Here is a 23705-nt window from a genome sequence, read left to right on the forward strand (position 1 = left end):
AGACATAGACAAGCAGGGTAGTTTTGGAACTACCCAGTTAATTTAACATTAAGATTCATGGTGTCATAATATTATTCACTTTATTCCTTGTGGAAACATCCATAACTAAAAATTGAATCTAAAACAAACATAATCTTTCAATTTGTGAAAAATAATCCTAACAAAAGCTGTGTCCAAATATTTGTGCCCCCATTGCCAGCCCCATCCTTCCCCCGCTCCCAACCCTGCCACATGTGATTTTGTGCATCATGGTCGTAAGGGGATAGGGACGTCTATGAGGGCAGGGATTGTATTATCTAAATTTTTTACCTCCCCCAGTGATAAGAACTCAGTAAAGGCTGAATAAATGTTTATTGAATGAATGGCAATGGATACAGCAATTTTTTCCACCAGAAGAAAGCAACATTAGTTCTTCACAAGTTGCAGAAACGATTACAGAGGTGCAAAGTAACACCACTTAATTTTAAGACAACCAACATGAACATGAGCTCTCTTGCACCAGATTAAGGGAACATGGAAACAAAGCACTAGGGAAACCTGCCCTTTACTTTGCCTTCATGCCCTCCTCCCTCCTCTTTACAATATTGTTCCTTCACAAAATGGTGAAGGGATGCCTGAGGTGAGCTAGGTCATCCTTTGTTTCCTGCCTCCCCCCTTGAAACAATGGCACGATGGTGGGAGGTGCGCTGGTGCTAACAAGCCTAAGCAAAAAGTGAACTGATATGGTTTCCAACATGACAACACAGAACTAAGAACTTTCGCAAAGATGAGCTTAATTTCCACAGAAGCTGGGACTGAGACGGGTCAGTGCGGTTACGGGACAGAAAAGTGAGGTGAGGGAGTTCTCAGAGCGGGAACTCTCTTATGGATGAGGAGGGTGCTTGGAATACTGGATGGCATCGAGAGCGGCCCCGATGTCATAGTTCTTGGTCTGCAGGAGTCTGGTGAGCCAGCCGCCCTCATCAGAGAAGCCCATGGACAGCATCTGCGAGAGGGATTCGATCAAACATGGGTCTGCTTCTGCCAAAGACAAGGAAGGTCATGAAGAGTCAGGCCCAGGTGCACAGACTGGTCACACTCGGCCCTGGCTACCTGCACCTAGGACATCTGGGTCACCTACTCCATCTTAACGCGTATTGCTGTCTGGCTAGACTTCCCAGTTAAAGATTTCAAACTACCCTCTAGAGGGGAGTCTTATCCACAGTTAACAACACAGACCTATCTAAGGCAGGCACTTAGGAGAGGAGATGGGACACCCCAAAACAAAGTACTCCGAGTTACTGAAACCACTTGCCTGGTGGAAGATGTGGGTATAAGGCAGCTTCCCTGAGCCCTGTGGGTCCCTCCTGAGAATGGTCCATGGAGTTTGAACCACCTGTTTCTGGCATTTGTAGGGACTGAAGTTCACCTGTGGAAGGATCCACTTCTTTCGAAGACAAGTGAGTCCAGTCATCATCTCCTCCCGAACCAGTCTCTGCCTGTTCCTGTGAGGAGAGGAGAGAAACCAGGCATGACTAAAGTGTGAAGCTGGGGCAGCTAACAGCAAGTTGGCCAGAGATGCTAGCTGTCATGGCTTTTTGGTTGAGATGTATGACGAACCACCCTCAAGAGCCAGTAATTCTTGCCTTCACTGAGTTTTATTCTAAGACTTTCTCAGCTAGAATTAAAGTTTTCAAAGAGACCAAATTATCCTAAGATGCTCACTAGGATAGAAATGCCCAAATTTGTAATATATGTCAATTAGGAGGATAAAAGCAAGCTCAGGGTGGTCTCAGCTTACTTGGGCTGTTGGGCTCTCATCCACTTGCATGGAAGACTCTACAATCACCTTCTCCATCTGCTCAGAGAGGGCCGCCATTTCCATCTCGGCGCTCTGGGGGTCTGTTTGGCTCTGGCTGGATGAGGAGGTGCCTGGCTGAGGACTGCCCTTGTCCTCACTGTTGGACTGGGAGAAGGGTGGAGTCACCTTGCTTCTCTTTCCACCGTGCTCTACATCGATGTCAACATCAATACCTGAAAGACCAGGAGTGCGTTACAGCAACCACAGGCATCACAAAGGAGCTGAATGCCAATGGAAACTAGTCGAGGATATTCTAGAGGCAAAGAGTTTATGATTGTTGTTAACTGACTTATTAGCATTTGTTAAGCACCTGATATTGGGTAGGGGGCAGCTAGTGACACAGTGAATAGACCCCAGACACTTACTGGCTGTGTGACCCTGGGCAAGTCACTTTGCCTCAGTTTCCTCCTCTGCAAAATGAGCTGGAGAAGGCGATGGCAAGCCATTCCAATGTCTTTGCAAAGAAAACCCCCAATAGAGCCACGGAAGAGTCAGACACAAATTCAAGTGACTCAACGAAAACTGGAGTAAGCCTGAGGAAAAAAATTCTAACAGTCTCTTTTCCCTCAATCAGGAAAAATCAAAGGCTGATTTTTCCTCACAATCTTGGGACTAAAAGAAAGGAAAATACACATCCCTCCACTCAGGTGGAAGAGTAAGGGTGAGGAATATTGCAAATAGCACAGCCTTGTCATCCTCTGGTTAAACTATTTTCTTATTACAAAGGAGGGTTCAATGTTGGGGTTGGGGAGATAGCATACCACAAGACATTATTCAAACTGGTAAGAGAAGACACACTGGGCATTATTCAGAGCACCACCAATGCAAACCAGTAACTTGCTACTTTGCATTCGTTTAAGGGAGGAAAGAAAAACAAACCAGGTGATTTTTAAACACCTCTCCAGGACAAGGCAAAATAAAATCCTGCTGTAGGCTTTAACAAAAGTTCAAACTCCTCCTTCTGATCTATGCAGCCCACATATAGGCTCTATGCACTCATACAAAAAGCTAACTACCCATTCACCTTCAAATGAAAATCTCCACAAGATTGGTTAAATGAGTTAAAACCACTAAAGGAATGAATGAGAAATCTGCTGGGACCTGGTCCTCAGCTCTACTTCCAGCCTCTCCCAAGCTTGCTCTCTCCCTTCTCCACCTCAAAGCTGTGAAACAAAGCTCCACTGTTAATGTAATAATGCCTGGTGACAGCTTCCATAGAGGCCTTGAGAAGTGGCCCCCAGAGGCAACCAGGAAGCATCTCATTCCTCTTGCTAGAGGTGCAAAAGGGCTTACATGGTTTCATTGAAACACACATCCATCAGGCATTTATTAGGTTCCAATTATGTGCTTTCTCCATCTAGGAGTTCCCTATATTAGTGATATCATAGGTCTAATCCCTATCTCTAACTATGTGCCATCCCTACTATGTGCTAGGACCCACAGTGCTCAGAGCACCAGGCCTGCAATCAGGAAGACTCATCTTTCTGAATTCAAATCTGGCCTCAGGCACTTACTAGCTGCATGACTCTGGGCAAGTCACTCAATTCTGTTTGCCTCAGTTTCCTCGCCTGTAAAATGAGCTGGAGAAGGAAATGGCAAACCACTACATTATCTTTGTCAAGTAAACCCTAAATGGGGTCACGGAGTCAGAACACAACTGAAACACTGAACAACCATATGTTAAGTGCTGGTAATGTAGAGACCAAAGCCAAGCGTTCCCTTCTGTCAGGGAGCTTATGAGCTGTAAGGGACCTCAGAGGCCAAGGGGCAGGAGTCTGCTGTTTGCTCTGGTTATCACCAGAGGGCTGACAACTATCTCTCTTTTCTGGAACACAATGCCCAAGATTCCCTTATTATCAAGTTCCTACCTTAATCCTTAATAAACTGAAAGGCTGATTAAGACATTCTTACCTAGGGAAAAGGAAATCCGGTTTGGTTTAAGAACCACCCGGAGAATAAACCAAAAAACTCTGTAGCACTCCAAATAAATCCTACATTCTAGATGTGAGGGCTCAGGACTCACTCCTCTTAAAAGGCCTACTTAATCGAGGTGACCAAGGCTGGGATTATCAATTTTTTTTGTGAGCAGGCTTCACCTGAATCTTCCCCTGGGAGACTGAGGAGCTGAGATTTTCTATGTAGGCCTAAGAACTACTTCTAAAGGTCCCTATTCACTCATGAATTCTGACATTAAAAGGTTGCAGAATCAAAGATTTAGAGCTTACCTCCCAATTTCTCAGTAGGCCCCTATCCTGTGAGAAAATTTTCTCTTGTTGCAGAAGACATTCTCTTATCAGAGCAGACAGGGTGCCTGGCCCAAAGACTCTCCCTCCCACCAGATGCCCAAGATCCTCGCCTCTGACATCTCCCCCTCAATGTCTGGTACACTCCCTACACTTTCCCATCCATAGTTCCCAAAGACATCTGGACCCTTAGCATCCTTGGCATTCCTTTCCCATGCCCCTTTTCCATATATACACCCCAGCACCATTCTCAGTCTCTCCCAGGTTCCCTTAAGGACCTTGCCTGCTTTTACTAAAGCATTACAATAAACTTTTTGCCACTTGACTAAGAGAATGCTTGAGTGTGTGAATTCATTCCAGGCAACCCTGCCTTGGCAATACCTCTATTTTTACAGATGAGCAATCTAAGGTCCACACAGGTTAAATAACATAAAAAGAGCCCCTACCTCATGGGATTGTTTTGAGGATCAAAGGAAGTAACATAATACTTGTTTCTTTCCTTCCTACCTTGTTAAATGACTTTCCTATTAAGTGACTGAAGGAGGATTAGAATCCAGATCCAGCACTTTACACCCACTGTAGCACACTGCTTTTTCCAACCTGGTAACTTTCCAACACTGGCTCAATTTCTCAATCAAATCTCTATCACTGACTACAAAGACCCAAGCAGCCCTCACCACTGTACATAAATTCATAAAAATAACCTGGGCTTCTGAGGAAGGCTCTTTGGAGGGAAGCCCAAGATCTTTTCACTATTACTAGAATCCTTCTCATCACAGCAGCCCACCCAGCCTCTGGAATAAACTGATGCCCTCTCCCTCTTATCAGGAGAGCCGCCTTCTCTCATGAGGGGCTGTAGCCACAGCACTACTGAAGACCCAGAAAAGGAATTTCTTGCCACCAAAGTCCCTGGCACTGCCAAATGGTGCAACGTCAGGAACTGATGATTTTATCGGTGGAAATGACATTAAAGCAGCAGCACTGGGGCAGGTAGGTGGCGTAGTGGATAGAGCACCAGCCCTGGAATCAGGAGGACCCCGAGTTCAAATCTGACACTTACTAGATGTGTGACCTTGGGCAAGTCACTTAACCCCAATTGCCCCCCAAAAGGCAATTAGTATTACCACCAGTGGCTCCCTATCCATCTGTTTGAAGTTAAAACCTTCCATGTTGCCACCTCCATTTAAACGTGAGCGCCTTGTGAGCAGGGACTATCTTATTTTTCCATTGGTATCCTCAGTGCTTGGGGCACACAATAAGTGCTTAAAAATGCTTTTTTTTCCCCATTCAATTCATTTCATTCCCCAAGAAAGCCTGAGAGTTACCAAGCAGGACAAAGTGCAGACTTGTGATTTCATTAGCACAGGGAACTAGGGTGAGCACACTCCCTCTAGCAAGGCATCCTTAGTCTCAGAATTGTCTGCAATACCAAGAGAAGTGCTTTGCCCAGTACGTAGAAGAGGCGGGACCTCAGAGGGCCTAAAACCTTTTCTGACAGCTGAGGCTTGACTAGAGTTCAAAGTCTGTCTCAAAACGATGGGCCCACCCTACTGGACTTTAACCTTCTATGAAGGGTCCCCAAATTCCTCTCTATGTCCTGCTAAGGAAGAAGAGGTGGCCATCACCAGGAGGCTCGATGCCTTTCAAAGTGAATGTACTTGGCACTGAGGGCTAGGCACCAACGCTCCCCCCTCTGCAGCAGTGTCTGATTAAATTCTCCCAAGGGAAATCAAGGGCCAAAGGGTCAAGCTAAAAGAATTGCCTGAACTGGCTCACCCTGGTGCCTTAGAACCAGAGAGAGGAGGATCTGGTCTCTGCAAATGGCTGACACGCAGTGACTTCCTCAGCAACAGCTCATCCAGTAACTTGGCCTAGAAATGAACTGAAATGGCTCTGGCCCCTGTGAATGGCTGATATGCTATTTCCCCAGTAGCAGCTCATCAAGAACTTGGCCTAGAAATGAAGGAGTTGAAATCTTGGTATTGCTCCCAGGCTGGCGATTCTCAAACATTTTGTGTGTCCTGGACCCCTCTGGTAGTCTGGTGAAGCATACGAACCGCTTCTCAGAATGTTTTTAAATGCACAGGTTTACAACGGAAAATATTATGTTAAAATAGTTATTATGAAATTTTTAAAAACAGAAGTTCACAAGCCTCAGGTTTAGAACCACTGCCTGCCTGTGGTAGTTACATAAGATTGCAGAGAATTTGTCAGACCACGATCTGGATCTGGAAGACACTTTGAAGGACGTCTAATCCACCATGTCAAATTCATACCCAAGAGACATATCAAATCAACCAACACTTATTAAGCACCTATTATATGCTAGGCACTGTACCATGATACAAAGGCATGAAAAGGAGAACTGAGTTCATTTTAAGGCTCTAACATTTAAAACGGTGAGACAAGGTCAGGGGAGAATCTTTTCTCTCCAGGCCATTTCAAAATCTTCATTTGTCAAATGAGATGGTTGAATCCAAGAAAACCTCTCAGCTCCTGCCATAAAAATATGACCCTTCAGCCTTCTCCCAAGGTCACAAACCCATCACGACGGTCTTCAATTCTCATCTAATGTTCTTTCTAGTATGTTCACTGTCTCTCATGATCACAAGCTATAGCTGGAGGCATGGAATTAGGTGGTTAACTTCAGGGGCCAAGTCCCCAGCTGACTCCTTTGTCCTTCAGTGGTATGATGAAAAAAACAAAAGCCCACCAATGGCTCTGGAATCAGAGGCCCTACGTCCAAACTCCTCTGATACTCAACAGCTATGCAACCTGGGGCAAGTTACCTACCCTCCGTGAGGATCAGTGAACTTAATTACGGTAATTAGAAAGCCTAAGGTCCACTCCAGCTCTAATCCAATGGTTGTGCAGGAATTTAGTACAAGACTCACAAACCGCCCAACTTTAAAGAAGGTACCGCCATGCTGAACTCAAAGGAGAGTGACCACGGTGTTCTCCAGCCCAAGAAAATTCTAAACTCATGAGTAATGGAAAACTACACATGTTGGAAAATTGGGACACCCATAGACGGTGGGTGGAGTTGTGACCTGATCTAACCATTGTGGACAGCACTTGTGGAACTATGCCCAAAAAGCTGTAAAACTGCATACCCCTTTGATCCAGCAACACCACTACTCGGTTTATACCCCAAAGAGGGTATAGGAAAAAGGACCCACGTGTACAAAAATACTTATAGCAGCTCTTTTTGTGGTGGCCAAGAATTGGAAATTAAAGAGAGGCTTGTCGACAGGGGGAGTGACTGAACAAGTTGGGGTACATAAATATAATGAAATACTACTGCGCTAGTAATAAACGATCAACAGGCGGGCTTCAGAAAAACAGACTTAATATGAACCGATGTGAAGTGAGCAGAACCAGGAGAACACTGTACCCAGTATCAACAATACTGTATGATGACCAGCTATGAGTGCCTTATTCTCAGCAATACCATGGCCTAAGACTAAGGATCCCAAAGGACTCATGATGAAAAATGAGCTGATGGTGTCTGAACATAGACCAAAGCATACTCCTTTTCATTTTTTGTTCGAGTTTTCTTTCACAAAATGACCTAATATGGAAATGTTTTACATGATGTATATTATAACCTACTGCTTACTGTCCTGGAAGAAGGGAGGGAAAAAAGAGGGATACAGTTTGGAACTCAAAACCTTCAATTTTCTTTTTCTTTTTAAAAAAAGAGTATTAAAAATGGCTTTCATATACGGTTGGGGAAAAAAATAAAATGGTATGGGGCAGCTAGGTGGTGCAGTGCTAGTTTCTGGTGTCAAATGAAGGGCTGGACTAGATGGCCTGTAAAGTCCCATCCTTCTCTAAATCTATGATCTCATTCATCAGGCAAATTATATACACTATGCCCTGGTTCAAATCAGTAGGCAACAAACATTTCAGCTGCCAACAGAAACGCCATAACTTCTGAGCAAGGGTTTAAAGTTATGTCCTTGACTTTTGACAGCTGATAGAAGACTCCTTGTCTTCTACAAAACTAGTTATTGCCCATGGTTAACCAACACTCTGTTATTCTAGGAAAAGACATCTCAAGATGAATCTGCCTGCTTTCATGAGAGGCGAGTAAATCAAACATTTTCACATTAGCCAGGAGATTAAAGAGCTGAATCCAGTACCCACCTCCACAGGCACCTGTGGAGCTCTTTTTATTTGGCTTTAGGTCAATCAGCAGCCTCATGTTATATTTACAAGCTGCCTCAACTCCTTTAATTGGAAGTTAGCTAGATATATATCCCAAATAATTTAAAATAAAGGTCACATACCCAGAGGGCTAAGGGCAGCCGCCACACTTTCACCTACATTCTGCAGGAAGGTAACATTGGGATCCTGCTGTGTACTGGTACTAGCTGAAGCATTTAAAACAAAAGAGTGAGAGCCAATGAGTAAAAATGAATGTATTCAATTCTATTTCCAGAAGACCATGAACTAAGCCAAATGCTTTTCCTCCCTCCTCCCCTGCTAAACCCAGGTAGGTTAGGGTTATGACAATTCTAAAAGCAAAGCAAGAACCCAAAGCCATTCAACCTTGTTCCGCTCCTGGATTGGGGGGAGTCCCACAAGCTTCTGCCTGTGGAGGATGATGATGCATGTGAGGAGGGAATCCCCAGCCTGGCATCCACCCAAAAGGGGGGAAAGGCCCATGTCTCATCTTCTGAAACCAACGTCGGCGGGACATCCACTGGAAGAAATCATACACAGATTAGAGGATTACGGGTAAGCACCCACCCAGCCCTCCTACAACTCAGTGACATACATTCTGATCAATGACCCCTCCCCCCACTCAAATTACCTTTCGTTTACTTTGTATATACTTATTTATGCATATCATATCTTTCTTGAGAAACTATAATCTCCTTGATGGCAAGGACTCTCTCTTATCTGCATCACCACCACTTAGCACAGTGTATGGTACATAGGTGCCTAATGTTCACTGAATTGAATGTATACACACACATGTACATGTTATATACACACCCACATCATATGTATCTCCTTTGATAGACTGCAAGGTCCCTGAGGGCAAGAACTATTTCACTTTTGTCTATCTCCAGCACCTATCATAATAGCTCACAGAGTAAATACTTAATGTTTATTTATGACCTGCCCAAGACCACTCAAGCTAGTAGGGCCCCAACTCCAGCCCTCTCTCCACTACAACAAACTGCTTTTCCCTATAAATGGGAAGAAAATACAGGATTCAAATAGCATTAGATAATGTGAGGGGTAGGCTGGTACCAAGCTGGGCAAAGGCCTTGAAGGCCAGGCTCAATTTCACCCGGCAGGCAATGGCTTTTAGAGGGGGGGGCGGAGGCAGGGAGGTGGTGATGGATTATAAGGCCTTACTTTCTTTCCATGATGCTTTCCTCTCACCTCAGGCAGGTGGGGGTTGAAGGGATTCTGAAACACAATCATGTTATGCTCTTTGTGAAGACCTTTGCCCTCGCAGGTGCTGCAGAGGTCATAGTCAGGGCAGATGGTACACTTGAAGCGACTACCCACCACTGGCCCATTGCAGCCATCACAAATGACGTTGGGATGCACCATGTCCACGGGAATCTCCTGGGCACAGGGGGGACGATGGTCCCGATGCTCTCGCTTACATTCCTTCTTTTCTGTAAGGGGGAGTGAGAAAGATGATTTCAGCTTGCCACTTGAGAAGATGCTGGCCACATGGCTTTGGCAGCAGATGGCTGCACAGGCCAAGTAAGTTACTTAAACAGAAGGCAACATTCCTATGCAGCAAGAGATAAGGAGAATAGAGAAGTAAAGGAAGACTTACATCAACTGACGCAGAGTGAAGTAATACGGAGGACCAGGAAAACAGTCTGCCTGGTGCTGACCACATGAAGAGAAAGAAAACAGAAACAACCACCACCCACCCGACCAAATGCTGTGTAATTTCTAATACAGCCTGAGCTCAGGAGAGTTGAGAAATGGGGTTCCCTCCCCTCTTTGCAGAGACCAGGGGTGTAAAATACTAAATACACCATCAGACCTGGCTAACAGTACTAAATTGGTTTGGGTGATGCTTTTTGTTTTTTATCTTTTTTGATTTCTTGTGGGTAGGAGATCCCCCCCAAAAAACAAGAAAGTAAAAAAAAGATATTAATAAAAGATTTTTTTTAAATCATTTAAGCTGTTAAAGGTGCTCACTATTCTTGCTCTCACTCAGACCTCATCAACCCTGTGTCTCTCAGACTAACCCTAGAATTTAATTACAGGACTGAAGACAGAAGGATTGTTTTCCCAACAGACCGACCCCCCCCCCACTCCCCAGGACTCCTCAGGAGAACAGAGCCCCAGGAGCCCCAGAGGTAGTTTGTGCCTTAGTGAACTAAGGCCTGGCAACTGGCTTTATTCAAAGCCTGAGGGAACCTCATTAACAGGATGGTCACAAACCAGCTGTCTTTGGTTTAAAAAAAAAAAAAAGATAGCCAAAAAGGGAAATTTTTCAAGAGAGACCTCAAATATAATCCCAGCCTTTAAAAGTATCTCTGGGATCCACCTGTGCCAGTTAGTCCCAGGAACACTTAGTTCCGACAAAGCCAAAAGTAGAATAGAGAGAAGAGCCAAAAAGGAACTGGCTACCTTTTCTATTAAAAATGCGTGAACGAGGAAGAAAGAGAGCAGGCCAAATTCCCCAAAGCAGCAGGCAGCTGTCTTTGCAATCACAAATAGCACCTGACTCACAGTCCCTTCAAAGGGATTGGAGCCTGGCTTCTATTTTTATTGCTGTGATTCCACCTCCCTCCGGGCCACTATCCTCAGAGGTCCCCTTACAGGTAATAATCATAATGATTAAGAATTAAGAAATTACTTCCATTTCTAGAGCGCTTTCAAAAGAGCTTTTCGCAGAAGGCGCACCTTTCGAGGTCAGTGCTGCAAGTATTATTAGTCCCATCTTACAGACGGGAAAACTGAGGGCAAAGAAACAAGTTTCCAATCCGGGGCTCTCCCATTCTAAGCCCAGCCTGCACTGTCAATGCCTGTCAGAAATGAGAATCCTGCTTTAACTGAAGCCCATTCCCACCTTTAATGTAAATGCGGAAGAGGTTGTCTTTAATGTAGCGCATCCCCATGCTCAGCTCATCATCACTGGAGAAGGCGATCAGGTCCCCATCTTCATCTAGATGTTAAAATAAGTAAAAATGAAAGACAACGTTAAAGTCAGTAACAGTATTTGCATAGGATTTCCTATTTTCTGATTGTCTCCTGACACAAGCTAGCTATCTAACCTCCTGAAACTAGCCATCTATCTCTCTGTAACCAGAGGCCAAGGTCATGGGCCATCCTCTCTCCTCCATGTCCAGACTACATACCCAGTAATCCCAGCCACCCACATAACACACATGGTGGTTGGAATTTTTGCCTGGAAAAATTCCTCTCTCCTGCCCTAGAGGCTGAAAATGGATTAACTTTAAACAGGGTCTAGGACTAAAGAGGATCACAGTGGCAACTTCTGTTTACATAGATGGGTTTTTCCATCCATCATCTCATTTGAGCCTTGCAGTAACTCCAGGAGGTGGGCAGTACAAGTATCACTGACCCCATGTTACCCATGGAGAATCCAATGTTCTGCCAAATTAAATTGACTTACTAAAAAGGTCAGACGAGTAGTGCCTGACAAGAGTCAAGAATCAAACCCATGTATTCTGACACACCCCTGGCCCCCTTCAGTTCAGGTTTTTTTCCACTATATGCTCCATGGGCATTATTTTAATGAAACAGAAGAGAAAAGCAGACCTGGGGATGTTGTTGGCATCTAGCTAACAGTGAATGAGTGGTGGGAACTTTGAAAAGGGGTGCCAAGAGTCAGACTGGATCCACTAAGTGGGGGAAACTCTGCTGGAGAGAGCTTACTCTGGAGAAGGAAGCATGACAACTAGCATTTATGTAGGGCTTTGCATAATTTTTCTTCCTTTTATTGTCACAAACCACCCTTGGAGGTAGGTGCTATTATTTTCCCGTTTTACAGAAGAAGAAACTGAGGCAGGTTAAATGACTCGCCCAGAGTCACAGAGCTAGTCAACCCACTTCCCCCTACTCAATAAACTCCAGCGGCTCCCTGTTGACCTCAGGATCCAATCTGAACTCAGATCTTCTGGGTGCAAGCCCACTGGCTGCCTGAGGAAATCAACGACTACAAAAGTCTTTGTTCTGGGTCTTTGAAGTCATTTTTTCCAGGAAAACCCCCTTCCCTGCCCTCACCTCCTACAAAAAGTCAGAAGTGAGACCTTCTCTACCTCACTTTATAATCTCACTTCTCTATCGGCGCATCTACTTCCTCTCCTCAACCCCATCATTCCACCCAAGCTGCTCTCTCCAAAGTTACTAGTTGCCTTTTTGCCATCCTCATTCTCCCTGACCTCCCTGGTCACTCTCTCCCTTGACCCTCTCTTCTAGGTTTTCAGGACACCACCCTCTCCTGGTTCTCCTCCTACCCCTCTGACTGCTCCTTCTGTCTCCTTTCCTGGATCTTCCTCAAGATCCCAGCCTTTCCTCACGGGGTCCCTCAGGGTCCTGTCCTGGACTCCATTCTCTCCTCCCCCAGCTCCCGAGGATCTGATGACCATCTCTATGCTAAGACCTCCACTTTCTTATCTCCACCTGCCTTTCAGACATCTTGAACTGGACGTCTAGCAGACATTTAAAACTCAGTAAGAGTCCAAAGTCTGAAACAATGTTTCCCCCTAAATCCCGCCGCTCCTACAGCTGGGGCAACACCCTCACGGGTTCACAAGCCAGCCCAGAACTCCTCCCCGTCTCTCACCCCACATCCAAGATGTTGCCAAGGCTCGTCAGTTTCATCTTTTTGCAACATCTCTCCAGATTCCCACGCCCACCAGGTGCAGGCCCTCATCACCTCACGCTCACTGCAGTAGCGGGGAGGGGGGGGGGTGGCGGGGGGTGGGGGGAGGGGAGGTTGGCGGGGGGTGGGGGGGGGTGGGGAGGTTGGCGGGGGGTGGGGGGGGAGGGGAGGTTGGCGGGGGGTGGGGGGGAGGGGAGGTTGGCGGGGGGTGGGGGGGAGGGGAGGTTGGCGGGGGGTGAGGGGGGGAGGGGAGGTTGGCGGGGGGTGGGGGGGAGGGGAGGTTGGCGGGGGGGTGGGGGGGAGGGGAGGTTGGCGGGGGGTGAGGGGGGGAGGGGAGGTTGGCGGGGGGGGGGGGTGGGGGGGGAGGGGAGGTTGGCGGGGGGTGGGGGGGGGGTCTGCCAGCTTCGCATCTCTCCTCATTCCAATCTGTCCTCCATTTTCCTAAGTTCAGGTCATATCACTGGTCAACCCAACCTCCCCCTACTCAATAAATTCCAGCGGCTCCCTATGGCCTTCTAGATCAGAAACAAAACACTCTGCTTGGCACTCAAGCCCTTCCCAACCTTTCCAGTCTTCTCACACCTTACCCCCCCCACAGGTACTCGTTCTGATCGAGGGACACGGGTCTCCTGGCTGTTCTACTAAATTCAACTCTCAGCGTTTTCTCTGGCTGTCCCCCATGCCCAGGAAGTTCTCCCTCTGGTATTGACTGAGCTCCCTGGCTTCCTTTAAATCCCCACTAAGATCCCACCTTCTTACAGGAAGCCTCCCCCACCCCCTCCAAATTCTAGTGCCTTCCCACTGTGCATTATTTCCTATTTCTTCTGAACACAGCTTGCTTTGTACAGCTCCATGACCATGCAGTCTCCCCCATTACTGCGAGCTCCTTGAGGGCAGAGTGTACATGGAGTTCAGGTGCTTAAAGACAGACCCATTTAAACCAGTCTCCTTCCAATCTCCACGGCATGATCTGAGTGCGAGCCCTTCCTGTCTATCCCCCTGGAGGGGGGGGGCCTGGCCTATCCTACCTCTTGGCTATACAAAGATTAGCTAGTTCGAGGGATTCGTCTAACGTTATTTTACAAATTAGTTTAGAGCCGGTGAGTCATAAAATGGTCACAAGCTCTGGAAACTTCTGCCCTGGGCAGACCACAATAGCCAAGGAATAAAATTGGGGGGGGTGGGGGGCGGGGCACAGCAGCCCAAACAGTAAAAAGGCACCTAGGCCGGGCACGCATTGTGGGCTGGATCCGGCTCTAAGCTGAGGCAGTCACAACACAGGGCAGGTAGGCTGCCGGCCCAAGCCAAGGCTACACAGTAACAACAGCTAACATTTACGGAGCAGTTATCATCTCATCTGATCCTCACAAGCACCCTGGGAGGTTGGCCCTATGCTTATCTCCATTTTACAGATGAGGAAACTGAGGCAAAGAGATGAAGTGACTCCCCCAGGGTCACACAGCTAGTAATAAGTTTCTGAGGCGGAATTTGAACTCATTCCTGACTCCCCCCGACCGTAAGAGCTTTTCTAAGCCTGGGGGCAGTCGAGGACGCGAAGCCACAGGGCCACGAGTCTCCAGAGAGGAGATCTGTCCTCGAAGTTATGCAAACTCCAACCCCTGTGAAGGTTTTCCCGGATCCCACCGATTCTCCTCCTCAAAACACTTAATCCTTGCTTATTTGTGCACATATTTATATAAAAAACTTATATACGTAACACGCTGTTATATACAGAACTACATCGACGCGGCTGGTGGTATGTGTACGTATATGTAACATTTATATTCACATACGTTATTTATATTCCTGCATGTACACACACACATGTATATGTATAAAATACAAACACGCATATATACACCATAGTCCTACCCCAAATAATAAATTGCTTGGGGGCGTGAGGACTATTCAGTCTTCCTAGCTATCTCCACAAGGCCTTGCACACCATAGGTGCTTAATAAATGCTGGCTGCTTTAAGGGGAAGGCAGGCCACAGATACCAAGCCCGGAGCGCAGCGGGCGGAAGCCGCTCCGGGCGAGCACGAGCGCCTAGGTAAACTGAGGCCTCGGCTCCGGGCCCAGCCTCGGCAGTTTCGCCTGCGTCACAGCCCACGGGGTCCGGTTACGTAAGGCCGGCTGTGAGTGGCCCGGCGCCAGGTAAACAAGCCGCAGGGTCGGGTCCGGTCAAAGTCGAGTCCGAGTCCGGGCCCAGCGGCCCAGCCTCCCCGCACGCTCCCCTCCCCGCCCCGCTCCGCCCGCGGCGCCCCCGGCCTCCCCGCACGGCCTGCGGCCCTCGCCCCCCCCCCCCGGGCCCCGCCCTCACCGCGGTAGTACGCCTGGAAGCCGGCGGGCCGCAGCGCCGGGAACACTTCGGCGACGCGCCGGAGCAGCTGGTCGCAGCGGCCCGGGCCGTCGAGCGGCTCCATGGTGAAGCGGCGGATCTCCCGGGCCGCGTCCTCCTTGCCCATCAGGTAGGCTTTCACGGTGAGGGGCTCCATCGTTAACGCCGGCCGCGGGCTGTACGACACACTCGATCTGGGACCCGAACACCCCGACAGCGACGGCAGCAGCGAGTCCACGGGCGTTGGAAGAACGCGTCTGGCGTGGGGCGGCCCCGCTCAGACCTTATACACGACGCCCGGAGTCTCCGCCCGAGCTGGGGCGGAGCCGGGAGCAGCGGATTACCTCCCCCACTCCCGCCCACGCCCGTGCCCCGGGCCCGCCCTCCCTCCTCGTGGGCGTCCTTCCCCCTCCCCCACCCCCTCCTCCCACACACCCCTGTACACAGTGCACGCACACCCTCGGAAGTGGATCCTGCATCCACTGCAAAGATAAACATTGGGGGGGAAGCCTGGGGGGAGCTGCCCTTTTCTATCCCCCTGTAAATAGTACCAGAGGTGGGCAAAATGACCTTTTGGGGGAAGAGAAGTTAGAAACGGGTCGCTGTGTCCCTGGGGAGGTATTAGAGTGGGGGCGGGGCCGAGGAGTGTCATATGTGGACGGAGATGTAATTGGGGGGGGTCTCACTGTCCCTGGGAAGTATCCCAAGAGGCTTCATAGGAGTATATGGGAGGGATCAGAGAAGGGAGGATCATTTTGCCCCTGAAAAGGAGTGGGGTATCACAGGAGGCGAGCTTTTTTGAGGGGTGAGGGCTACATGTGCCTATCGGGATGGCAGGGTTTCGAAGAAGTGTAAGGGAGAAGATGAGTGTCCTGGGAAGGAAGGGGGTGATTCAGGTCCTAGGAGAGGTTTCACAAAGTGGGGGTGGGAACGTAGGTATATGGTGTAGAGGGCAGTCGGGAGGGGAGGTCTCTGTACCTGCAGAGACACTCATTTGGAAGGGCCCTTTAAACATCCAGAAATAGCCGAGCCCTGGCTCTCCCTTAAGGCCCCGAGCTCTGGGGAGGGAGGCCCTGGAACTGGGAGAAACGAGGGTCTGTCTCCTTGCCCCACCATCCCCCAGCACGCAGGAGGGTGGGGGGATAGGGCATGAAGAGTTTGGTGAACAGACCTCTTCAGTCGTGCTGCACGGCTCCGGACACGGAGGGATTTTCCCAGACTCGATCTTGACCTGACCGAGCATGACTCAGCAGCGTGCCTGGCTGGACCAGACTCCCTTTGGGGCTTGTGAGCTCCTCGCATGCTTCTCACTCCCTACTCCCCCTAGTCCCCAAAGTGGCCCAGCTGCCTGCTAAGGCGCTGTCAGAGCAGAGGGCATCCCGAGCTCTCCTTGCTAGCCCTGACTGGCGGGCAGCCAAGAGGGAGAAATTGGCCCAGTGGCCTTTTCTGAGGGCCAGAGCTCTGGGGCAAGTTAGGTAAATGGGGCTGGCGATTCTTGATTTGTCCCTCTTTGTTAAATTTGGGAATTCTGATCTTCCTCCGACTCCAAGAGCCACTTGCTGTCTACGTAGAAATTAAACTATAATGCAAACAAAATACAAATTATATATTATAATAACTATTCAATACAATATAAATTAGTGCCTCCCACATAGTAGATACTTTAAAAAATGTTTATTGATTGAATTACTCTTCCCCTAGTCATCCATCCCCCAGGGTCTAGCCACCAAGTCATGCCATTGTCCCCTGAGGCTTGTGGTACTGGGCTCTTTACGTCTTTATCCAGAAGGAGGCCCAGGATAAGGACTGAGCTCTTCAATTCTTTCTTATCGTTGTTTTTCTGACTCTTTGTTATCCCCTTTGAGGTTTTCTTGACAAAGATACTGGACTAGTTTGTTATTTCCTTCTCCACCTCTTTTTATAAATGAGGAAACTGAGACAAACAGGGTTAAGTGACTTGCCCAGGGTCACACAGCTAGTGTCTGAAGTTAGATTTGAACTCAGGTCATCCTGATTCCAGGCTGGCTCTTTATCTCTGTGCCACCTTGCTGCCCTCCGAAGTTCTCCATCTCTTTCAAAACTTGACTCAAGATACAGTCTACATGAAACCTCTTCCATCTCCCCCAGTTTCTTGTGCCCTCCTCTCAAAACTTACATCATATTTATTTTGTTTATATTTTTGTATGTACATACTGCCCCTCCCCCACCTCCACTGTAAGCTGCTCCTTGAGGGCAGGGATTATTTCCTTTTTGTCTTTGTATTCCTAATGTATAACACAGCCTCAGGCCAATAATAAGCCCTTAACAAATGCCTTTTGGTTGGTCCATAGGCTTGGGGCCTCTGCCCTTTCATTCAGGAGTGACATAAGCATCTGGTTTTAGGGAACAAAACATCTTATTGCCTGAAATCTGGTGAGTTTCACTGGACCAAGAGAGAAAAAGGGTTTGATGAGCATTGTCAGTGAGACCAGGCTTGTTTGGATCCAGTCCTGAGGACGATTGGGTTGTGGGCTCATTTCTATGATTCTTTGTCACTGGGAGTTCTCTTGGGTAGGATTTTCTCAGGTACGGGGTGAAGTGCATAGAGCTCAGGGCCTGTAGTCAGGAATTCCTGAGGCAACTCTGGTCTCTGACACTTACTAACCGTGTTACCTTGCACAAGTGATTTAACCTCAGCTTCAGCTTCCTCAACTGTAAAATGTGAATAATAACAAGCCCTAGTTCCCAGGATTATTATGAGGATCAAATAGATCATATTTGTAAAGCACTTCGCACGTGCCAGGCACATAGTAGGCCCTGTATACATTCTTATTCCCTTCCCTATCTGTTAGCTACTGCAGGTTCTCCTTTTCTAGTCCTCTGCTCAGGAAGTTTATCAAATGGGGCATTTTAGACAAGATTAAGACTTATGTCACTCCCCTACTCAGTTACCCCCAGGGACTTGCTATTACCTCTAGCTTCAAGTATAAACTCCTCAGTTTAGCTCTTAAAACCCTTCAAAACCCGGCCCAATCTTTCCTGATTCACTGGACATTGACTGGCCTTTGCCCAGGTGTGTTCCACACCCAGAATGCACTCCCTCGTCATCTGTGCCTCTTGGAGCCTCTAGTTTCCTTAGAAGCTTGGCGAGTGCCTCCCCGTGAAATTTTGTATGTGCTTCAATCTAGACCTGTCTTCCCTTCTAGAATGTAAGCTTCCTGAAGGCCAGGAACTTCACTTTTTATCTTAGCCTCCGCCCCTAGCCCAGGGCCTGGCACCCGGTGGAGGCTTAATAAATACTTATTGATTGATTAATGGCTGCAGAGTTTGTCAGACATCATCTTACTTGGTCCTCCTAACGACTGTGGTAGACACTGTGGGTACCATTTTGTCTTTTTTATTGATGAGAAACTGAGGCTCAGAAGAAAGGGAACAGGAAGGAGATGGTGGGGAGTAGAAGGTGACGATGAGTCCAGGATCAAGGTCAGCCAGCTACTTAGAAATGAGGCAGCAAGGCGGTGGAAAATTAATTCTGGTTGGGGGTGGGGCACAGAACTTTCTAGAGAGCCCCAGAAACTTGGGTGGGAGGGAGGGGAAGGTGGATAGCCCTACTTTCACCTATTCAGTTACTTTGGCCACACCCCTTCCTCTTGAGTATTGCCAGCCAGGCCTGGCCCAGCCCCATCCAGTACTTTCTCCCGGAGGTAGGAAGGATTCTGCTCCTTGGCCCTTGGAGTGTGGGTAAGGATGACTCAATGAGTTCCCAGTCTTGTCAGAGTTCTCCAGCCAGGGCCATAAGCCAGTAGCATCACCTGCCAACCACCCCCCCCAACCCCATCAGCTGTAAGGCTCATAAGCTGGAATTTAGAGCTGGAGGGGGCCTTGGAGGCCCAGTCCTCTGGGTGAAAGGTTGTAGCCTCCATCCTCCACCAAGAGCTGACCGACTGACGGACAGATACCAAGTTAGGGTCGTAGAATTAGAATGGGAACAAACCTCAGAGGTCATGTAAGCCAACCTCATTTTACAGACAAGGAAACCAAAGCCCACACAGGTTTTGTGACTCGCCTATTAAGTGACATTATATTTATTACTACTACTGTGACTACCACCACTACTACCACTACTGCTACTGCTACTATACCCCGGGGTCACACAAGCAGTAAGAGCAGTGCCAGGAATGAAGCATACCCTCCAAATCTGACTCTGTCTCTCTTTCCAATGAACCACGGTGGCTTCTTTCACTATAGGGGCAAGAGCTGCTCTTTACTGTTGGGGTCTGGCTTAGGTTTGGTGGGAGGTGGGGAAAATGGGTCAGAGTGAGATCTCCCATCCCAGGGAGTGCGGGGGGGGGGGGGGGGGGGGGGGGCCGGTAACCTGGGAACTGAGCTTGGGTTGGGTCTGGATGAGAAAGTCAGGATCCAAGGGGCCCAGAAATCCTCACACCGTTCCTAATCTGTTCTTGAACGCTCTCTCTCATATATATGTATGTGCGTGTGTGCGCGTGTGTATATATACATACACATATAACATGTAAATACATGTGGATACACACATGTACATGTAGTAATAATAGCATTTATAGGGCACATTAAGGTTTGCGAAGTGCATTACGAATGTTATCTAATTTGATTTTCACGACAACCCTGGGAGGTGGGTGCCATAATTATACCCATTTTGCTAAAGAAGAAGCTGAGGCAGGTCAGAGGTGGAATGACTTGCCCAGGGTCATGTAGCCAGCAAGTGTCTAAGACCCGATTTGGAGCCTGGTTTTCCTGACTCCAGGTCCGCTGTGCCAAACTCTCTCAGCCTCAATTTCCTCATTTGTAAAATCGGAGTGATATTGTGCCTGCCCCGGAGCAGGGTGGTTGTGAAGATCAAATCAAATGAGATAACACACACAAAGCTCTTTGCAAACCTTGAAGTGCTCTATAAATGCTAGCAATTAATAATAGTTAATTATTAATAATAAGTTGTAGTGAGCTGGTGCCAATAGGCAGAGCACTGGACTCGAGGTCAGGAAGATGTGAGTTCAGTCTGGCCTCAGACACTTGCTGGCTATGTGCTGAGTCCTCAAGGGTCGCCTGCCTCAGTTTCCTCAGGTGTAAAAGAGGGATAATAATAGCACCTACCTCCCAGGGTGGTGATGAGAGCCAAATGAGATATTTGTAAAGCATTTGGCACATAGTAGGTGCTTAATAAATGCTTGCTTTTCTCCTCTGCTTTCTCAGAGGGTTATGGTGAGGATCAAATGAAATAATACATATAAGGCTCTCTTCGGGCCTTAAGGGACTCTGTAAATGTCACTGGCCCTAATTCCACTAGATCCAGAATAAAGTTTGTAAACACGGCAGCATGGAAATCCCCAGGAAGGGCCTTTGTCCTCCTCCTCCTCCCTTCCCGGACTGATTAGAGTCAGGTGGCAGTGACTCACCGAGTCTCATGAGCTGTGGGCAGTTCTCAGGGGCGGGCTCTGGCAATCAGATAACAACCTTGGAACCCGGAGACCAGAGAATCTGTCTTACCGACAGCCCATATGCACAGTCTCTGACTGTCCCGGGCCCAGGACCCTCATCCCCTACCCAAGAGCCAAGCCTGCTCTTGGCTCGGGCTTTCAGCTAGCTTCTTAGGGGACTTTGTTCCTGACCTAGAGAGACTGGTGTCTCTCTCAAAGTTTTCTCTTCCCCTTTGTGAATTAAGCTGAGGCTGAAAGCTGAGTAAGTCAGCTAGCATTAATTAAGCATCTTCTATGTGCCAGGCACATAAGCACACAGCCCCCCCCAAAACTGAAGATTCCCCTGTTAGGACAACTTAAATCCCACAAAGCAACGGGCATTTGGTTTTCATTTAGTCAGAAACTGGGCTTAGAGCCCTTGGCACTATGGTGGTCTCCTCCCTCTTGGGGGTGGATAGATGCCCTAGGAGAGAATCCAGAGGCTCAGTCTAAGTATTGGGGTGGCTCAGGCTGGGGGCCAGGGTTCGAATAGGAAAATTTGCAGATACCTAAGGCTCTAGGTCTCAGCCCTAGCCATAGCCAGACTGGCTGAAACTGGGCAGAGAGACCAGGGCCTTCTCCCACTGGCTCCCAAGAGTTGTACCTGCCCAGCAGAGGAAGGGAGAGCTGGGCTGGACTTGGAGGAGCCACTGGCACACAGACTTCCAGGACTGAGCCGGTGGCTTGTCCTGGAGTCCAAGGGGAGACTTTCTACACACATAAGAAATAGCTGAATAGTCTTCAAAAGACCATCTGGCCAAGATCAGCGGGGTGGAGTCCAAGGGAAACCCTTTGGCAAAGACAGTCCCCAGGAGTCCTGAATTTTGATGGCAGTGTGTGGGGGCAGGAGTAGGGCATTACATAAAATGAAAGTCCTGACTCCTTGGAAAATGGAACCAAAATTGTCTCAGACTCCGAGCATAGTACCACAACCAGGCCAATTTAGCCAGCCCCTGCCCAGTGGCAGGGCCAGGCCCAAGGAGATGAAGAGGTTAGGGCAGGAGGTATGTTTGTAAGAAATTAATTTCTAAGCCTTTCCCCACCCCCGCCCAGGCTTTCATAGTACTTTTATAATCCCACAATCCAGTGATTAATACATAATGCCTATTATGTGTCTGGCCCAGGCCGGTCCTCATAAAATAAAAAATGAAACAATTCCTGCCCATGAGCAGTTTACATCTGAATCTTGCCTCTGATACCTACTGTGTGACCCTTAGGGAAGGCACTTAAGCTCCATCCGATTCAGTCTCCTCATTTGTAAAGTGGGCATAATGATAGCACCCATCTGAAAGGGTTGTAATGAGAATCTAAGAAGACAGATAATTTGTGCAAAGTGCTTTGCAAACTTTAAAGTACTATATAAATTCGAGCTGTTGTCTTCTATTGAGGGTTGTCTCCTTTATCATGAACATAACAAACAGCCATTTCAGTATACAAAGAGATACAGAACAGGAGGGTTGCGTATGAAACCATAAACTTCTATCATGTACAATTTTAAAATATGTATTAAATGTAACAGGATATTGCTGTGACATTATGAGAAGGCCCTTCCCCTCCCCTTTGCTGAGATGAGAGAGACTCTGGGTGTGTAGTACTGCCTGGGTTAGACTTTTTTGATGTGTTAATTAGTTTTGCTGAAATGGTTTGTTTTCTCTGGCTTTTTTTGGGCGGGGGGGGAGGGGGGGGGGGGGGGGGGGCGCTTTAAATGATAGTTCTCTGGAACGGGGAAAGGCTAAAGATTCTTTAGGAAATCGGCAGCTTGTGTGTTTGTCCTTTGTTCTCAAAGAGGACTAGGTGGCACAGTGGATTGAGTTCTAGGCCTGGAGTCAGATCTCTATTTTCCTGCGTTCAAATCCGGTCTCAGACATATAATAGTTGTGTGACCCTGGGCAAGTCACTGAACCCTGTTTGCTTCTGTTTACTCATCTATAAAACGAGCTGGAGAAGGAAATGGCAAACCAGAATCTATAAGGCTAAGAAAATCCCACATGGAGTCACAAAGAGTCCCACTCTGCTGACCAACAGTAGACATAGGGTTGTAAAGCACCTCATAACCCTAAAATGCTAGATAAATGAGATCTATTATTATTATCCCAAGTGCTCCCTCAAATTTTATTCTTTAAATTGTTTGAAATGAACCCTCATCTAGGTAAGGCTAAAAAGGGAAAGAGCTTAAAAAGAATGGGCCTTATCAGTCTCCCTGGAGGGAGGGGCAGTTACCTGGAGATATCTGTGGATGTGGGAACCAGATAATTATTGAAAAGAGTGGGAGGAAGTAGAAAATTGATGACCCGGAAAACCTCTTGACACCTGGAACCTGGGAAGAGGTAAAATAGGCCAAGGTCCAGAGTTCACTGATATCTTATCAGCCATCTCCATCCCTCCAAGGCTGAGCCCTAAACGTCTTGCTTTGCCTCATTCAAACATTTTCTTTTATTTTTCCTATCGGTGGGCATCTGACCTTAGGCCTCCAGGAAAGGCCTGCCTCGCCCTCCCCCACCCCTGGAATGGAGGTGACCTGAGGTCCATGAACAAAATCTTTGACAGGTTCTGTCATGCTGGAGAGGTTTCTGTGGTCCAGGCCCAGACAGCCTGTTGTCGGGCAGTCAGCCCAAGCACTTATCCTCAATTGGTTGGCCTTTAGCCTTGGTACAGAATCTCTCCTGCAATCCAGGTCTGCATTACCAATTAATTACCTGCTCAATAGTCTGTCCCATCGGCTTCTCAAACTGAACATGTCCAAAACAAAACTTATTGTCTCCCGCCTCCTCCATTTGTTTTTATGTCATCTACCTTTCCCAAATGGATTCCCTTATAACGAAGAAAAAGAAAACCAACACATCTAAAAAGATTTTTACATTATATGTAGGATTTCTTTTTCTCTTTCTTTGAGGTAACTGGGGTTAAGTGACTTGCCTAGAGTCACACAGCTAGTAAGTGTCTGAAGCCAGATCTGAACTCAGGTTCCTCCT

At 47.8% G+C, this 23705-nt stretch overlaps 1 protein-coding gene across 12 annotated transcripts; it reads right to left on the minus strand.

Moving 5' to 3' along the window:
* Positions 1 to 332: 332 nt before the first annotated feature.
* SQSTM1 (sequestosome 1) lies at positions 333 to 15577 on the minus strand. Of its 12 annotated transcripts, none has more exons than XM_036748666.1 (8): positions 15245 to 15577; positions 11144 to 11239; positions 9484 to 9725; positions 8638 to 8791; positions 8376 to 8459; positions 1781 to 2013; positions 1295 to 1484; positions 333 to 1020 (listed from the first exon to the last, which is right to left on the minus strand). In XM_036748666.1, the coding sequence occupies exons 1-8, from the start codon at positions 15417 to 15419 to the stop codon at positions 863 to 865; spliced, it is 1332 nt and encodes a 443-aa protein (XP_036604561.1). In that variant the 5' UTR covers positions 15420 to 15577; the 3' UTR covers positions 333 to 862. The 12 variants fall into 12 exon arrangements, with proteins under 12 accessions (XP_036604561.1, XP_036604570.1, XP_036604567.1 ...); XM_036748675.1 differs by having other exon boundaries at positions 1409 to 1484; positions 1829 to 2013; positions 15245 to 15572; XM_036748672.1 differs by having other exon boundaries at positions 1409 to 1484; positions 15245 to 15572.
* Positions 15578 to 23705: the final 8128 nt, after the last annotated feature.

The sequence above is a fragment of the Trichosurus vulpecula genome, chromosome 3 (assembly GCF_011100635.1).
Source record: "Trichosurus vulpecula isolate mTriVul1 chromosome 3, mTriVul1.pri, whole genome shotgun sequence".
NCBI classification, from domain to species: domain Eukaryota; kingdom Metazoa; phylum Chordata; class Mammalia; order Diprotodontia; family Phalangeridae; genus Trichosurus; species Trichosurus vulpecula.

Coding starts and splice junctions, on each gene's coding strand:
- SQSTM1 (XM_036748665.1), bottom strand. CDS start 15,419: ATGGAGCCCCTCACCGTGAAAGCCTACCTGATGGGCAAGGAGGACGCG. Junction 11,240..15,244: donor CTTCCAGGCGTACTACCGCG/GTGAGGGCGGGG, acceptor TTTAACATCTAG/ATGAAGATGGGGACCTGATC. Junction 8,792..9,456: donor GAAAGCATCATGGAAAGAAA/GTAAGGCCTTAT, acceptor GATTTCTTCCAG/TGGATGTCCCGCCGACGTTG.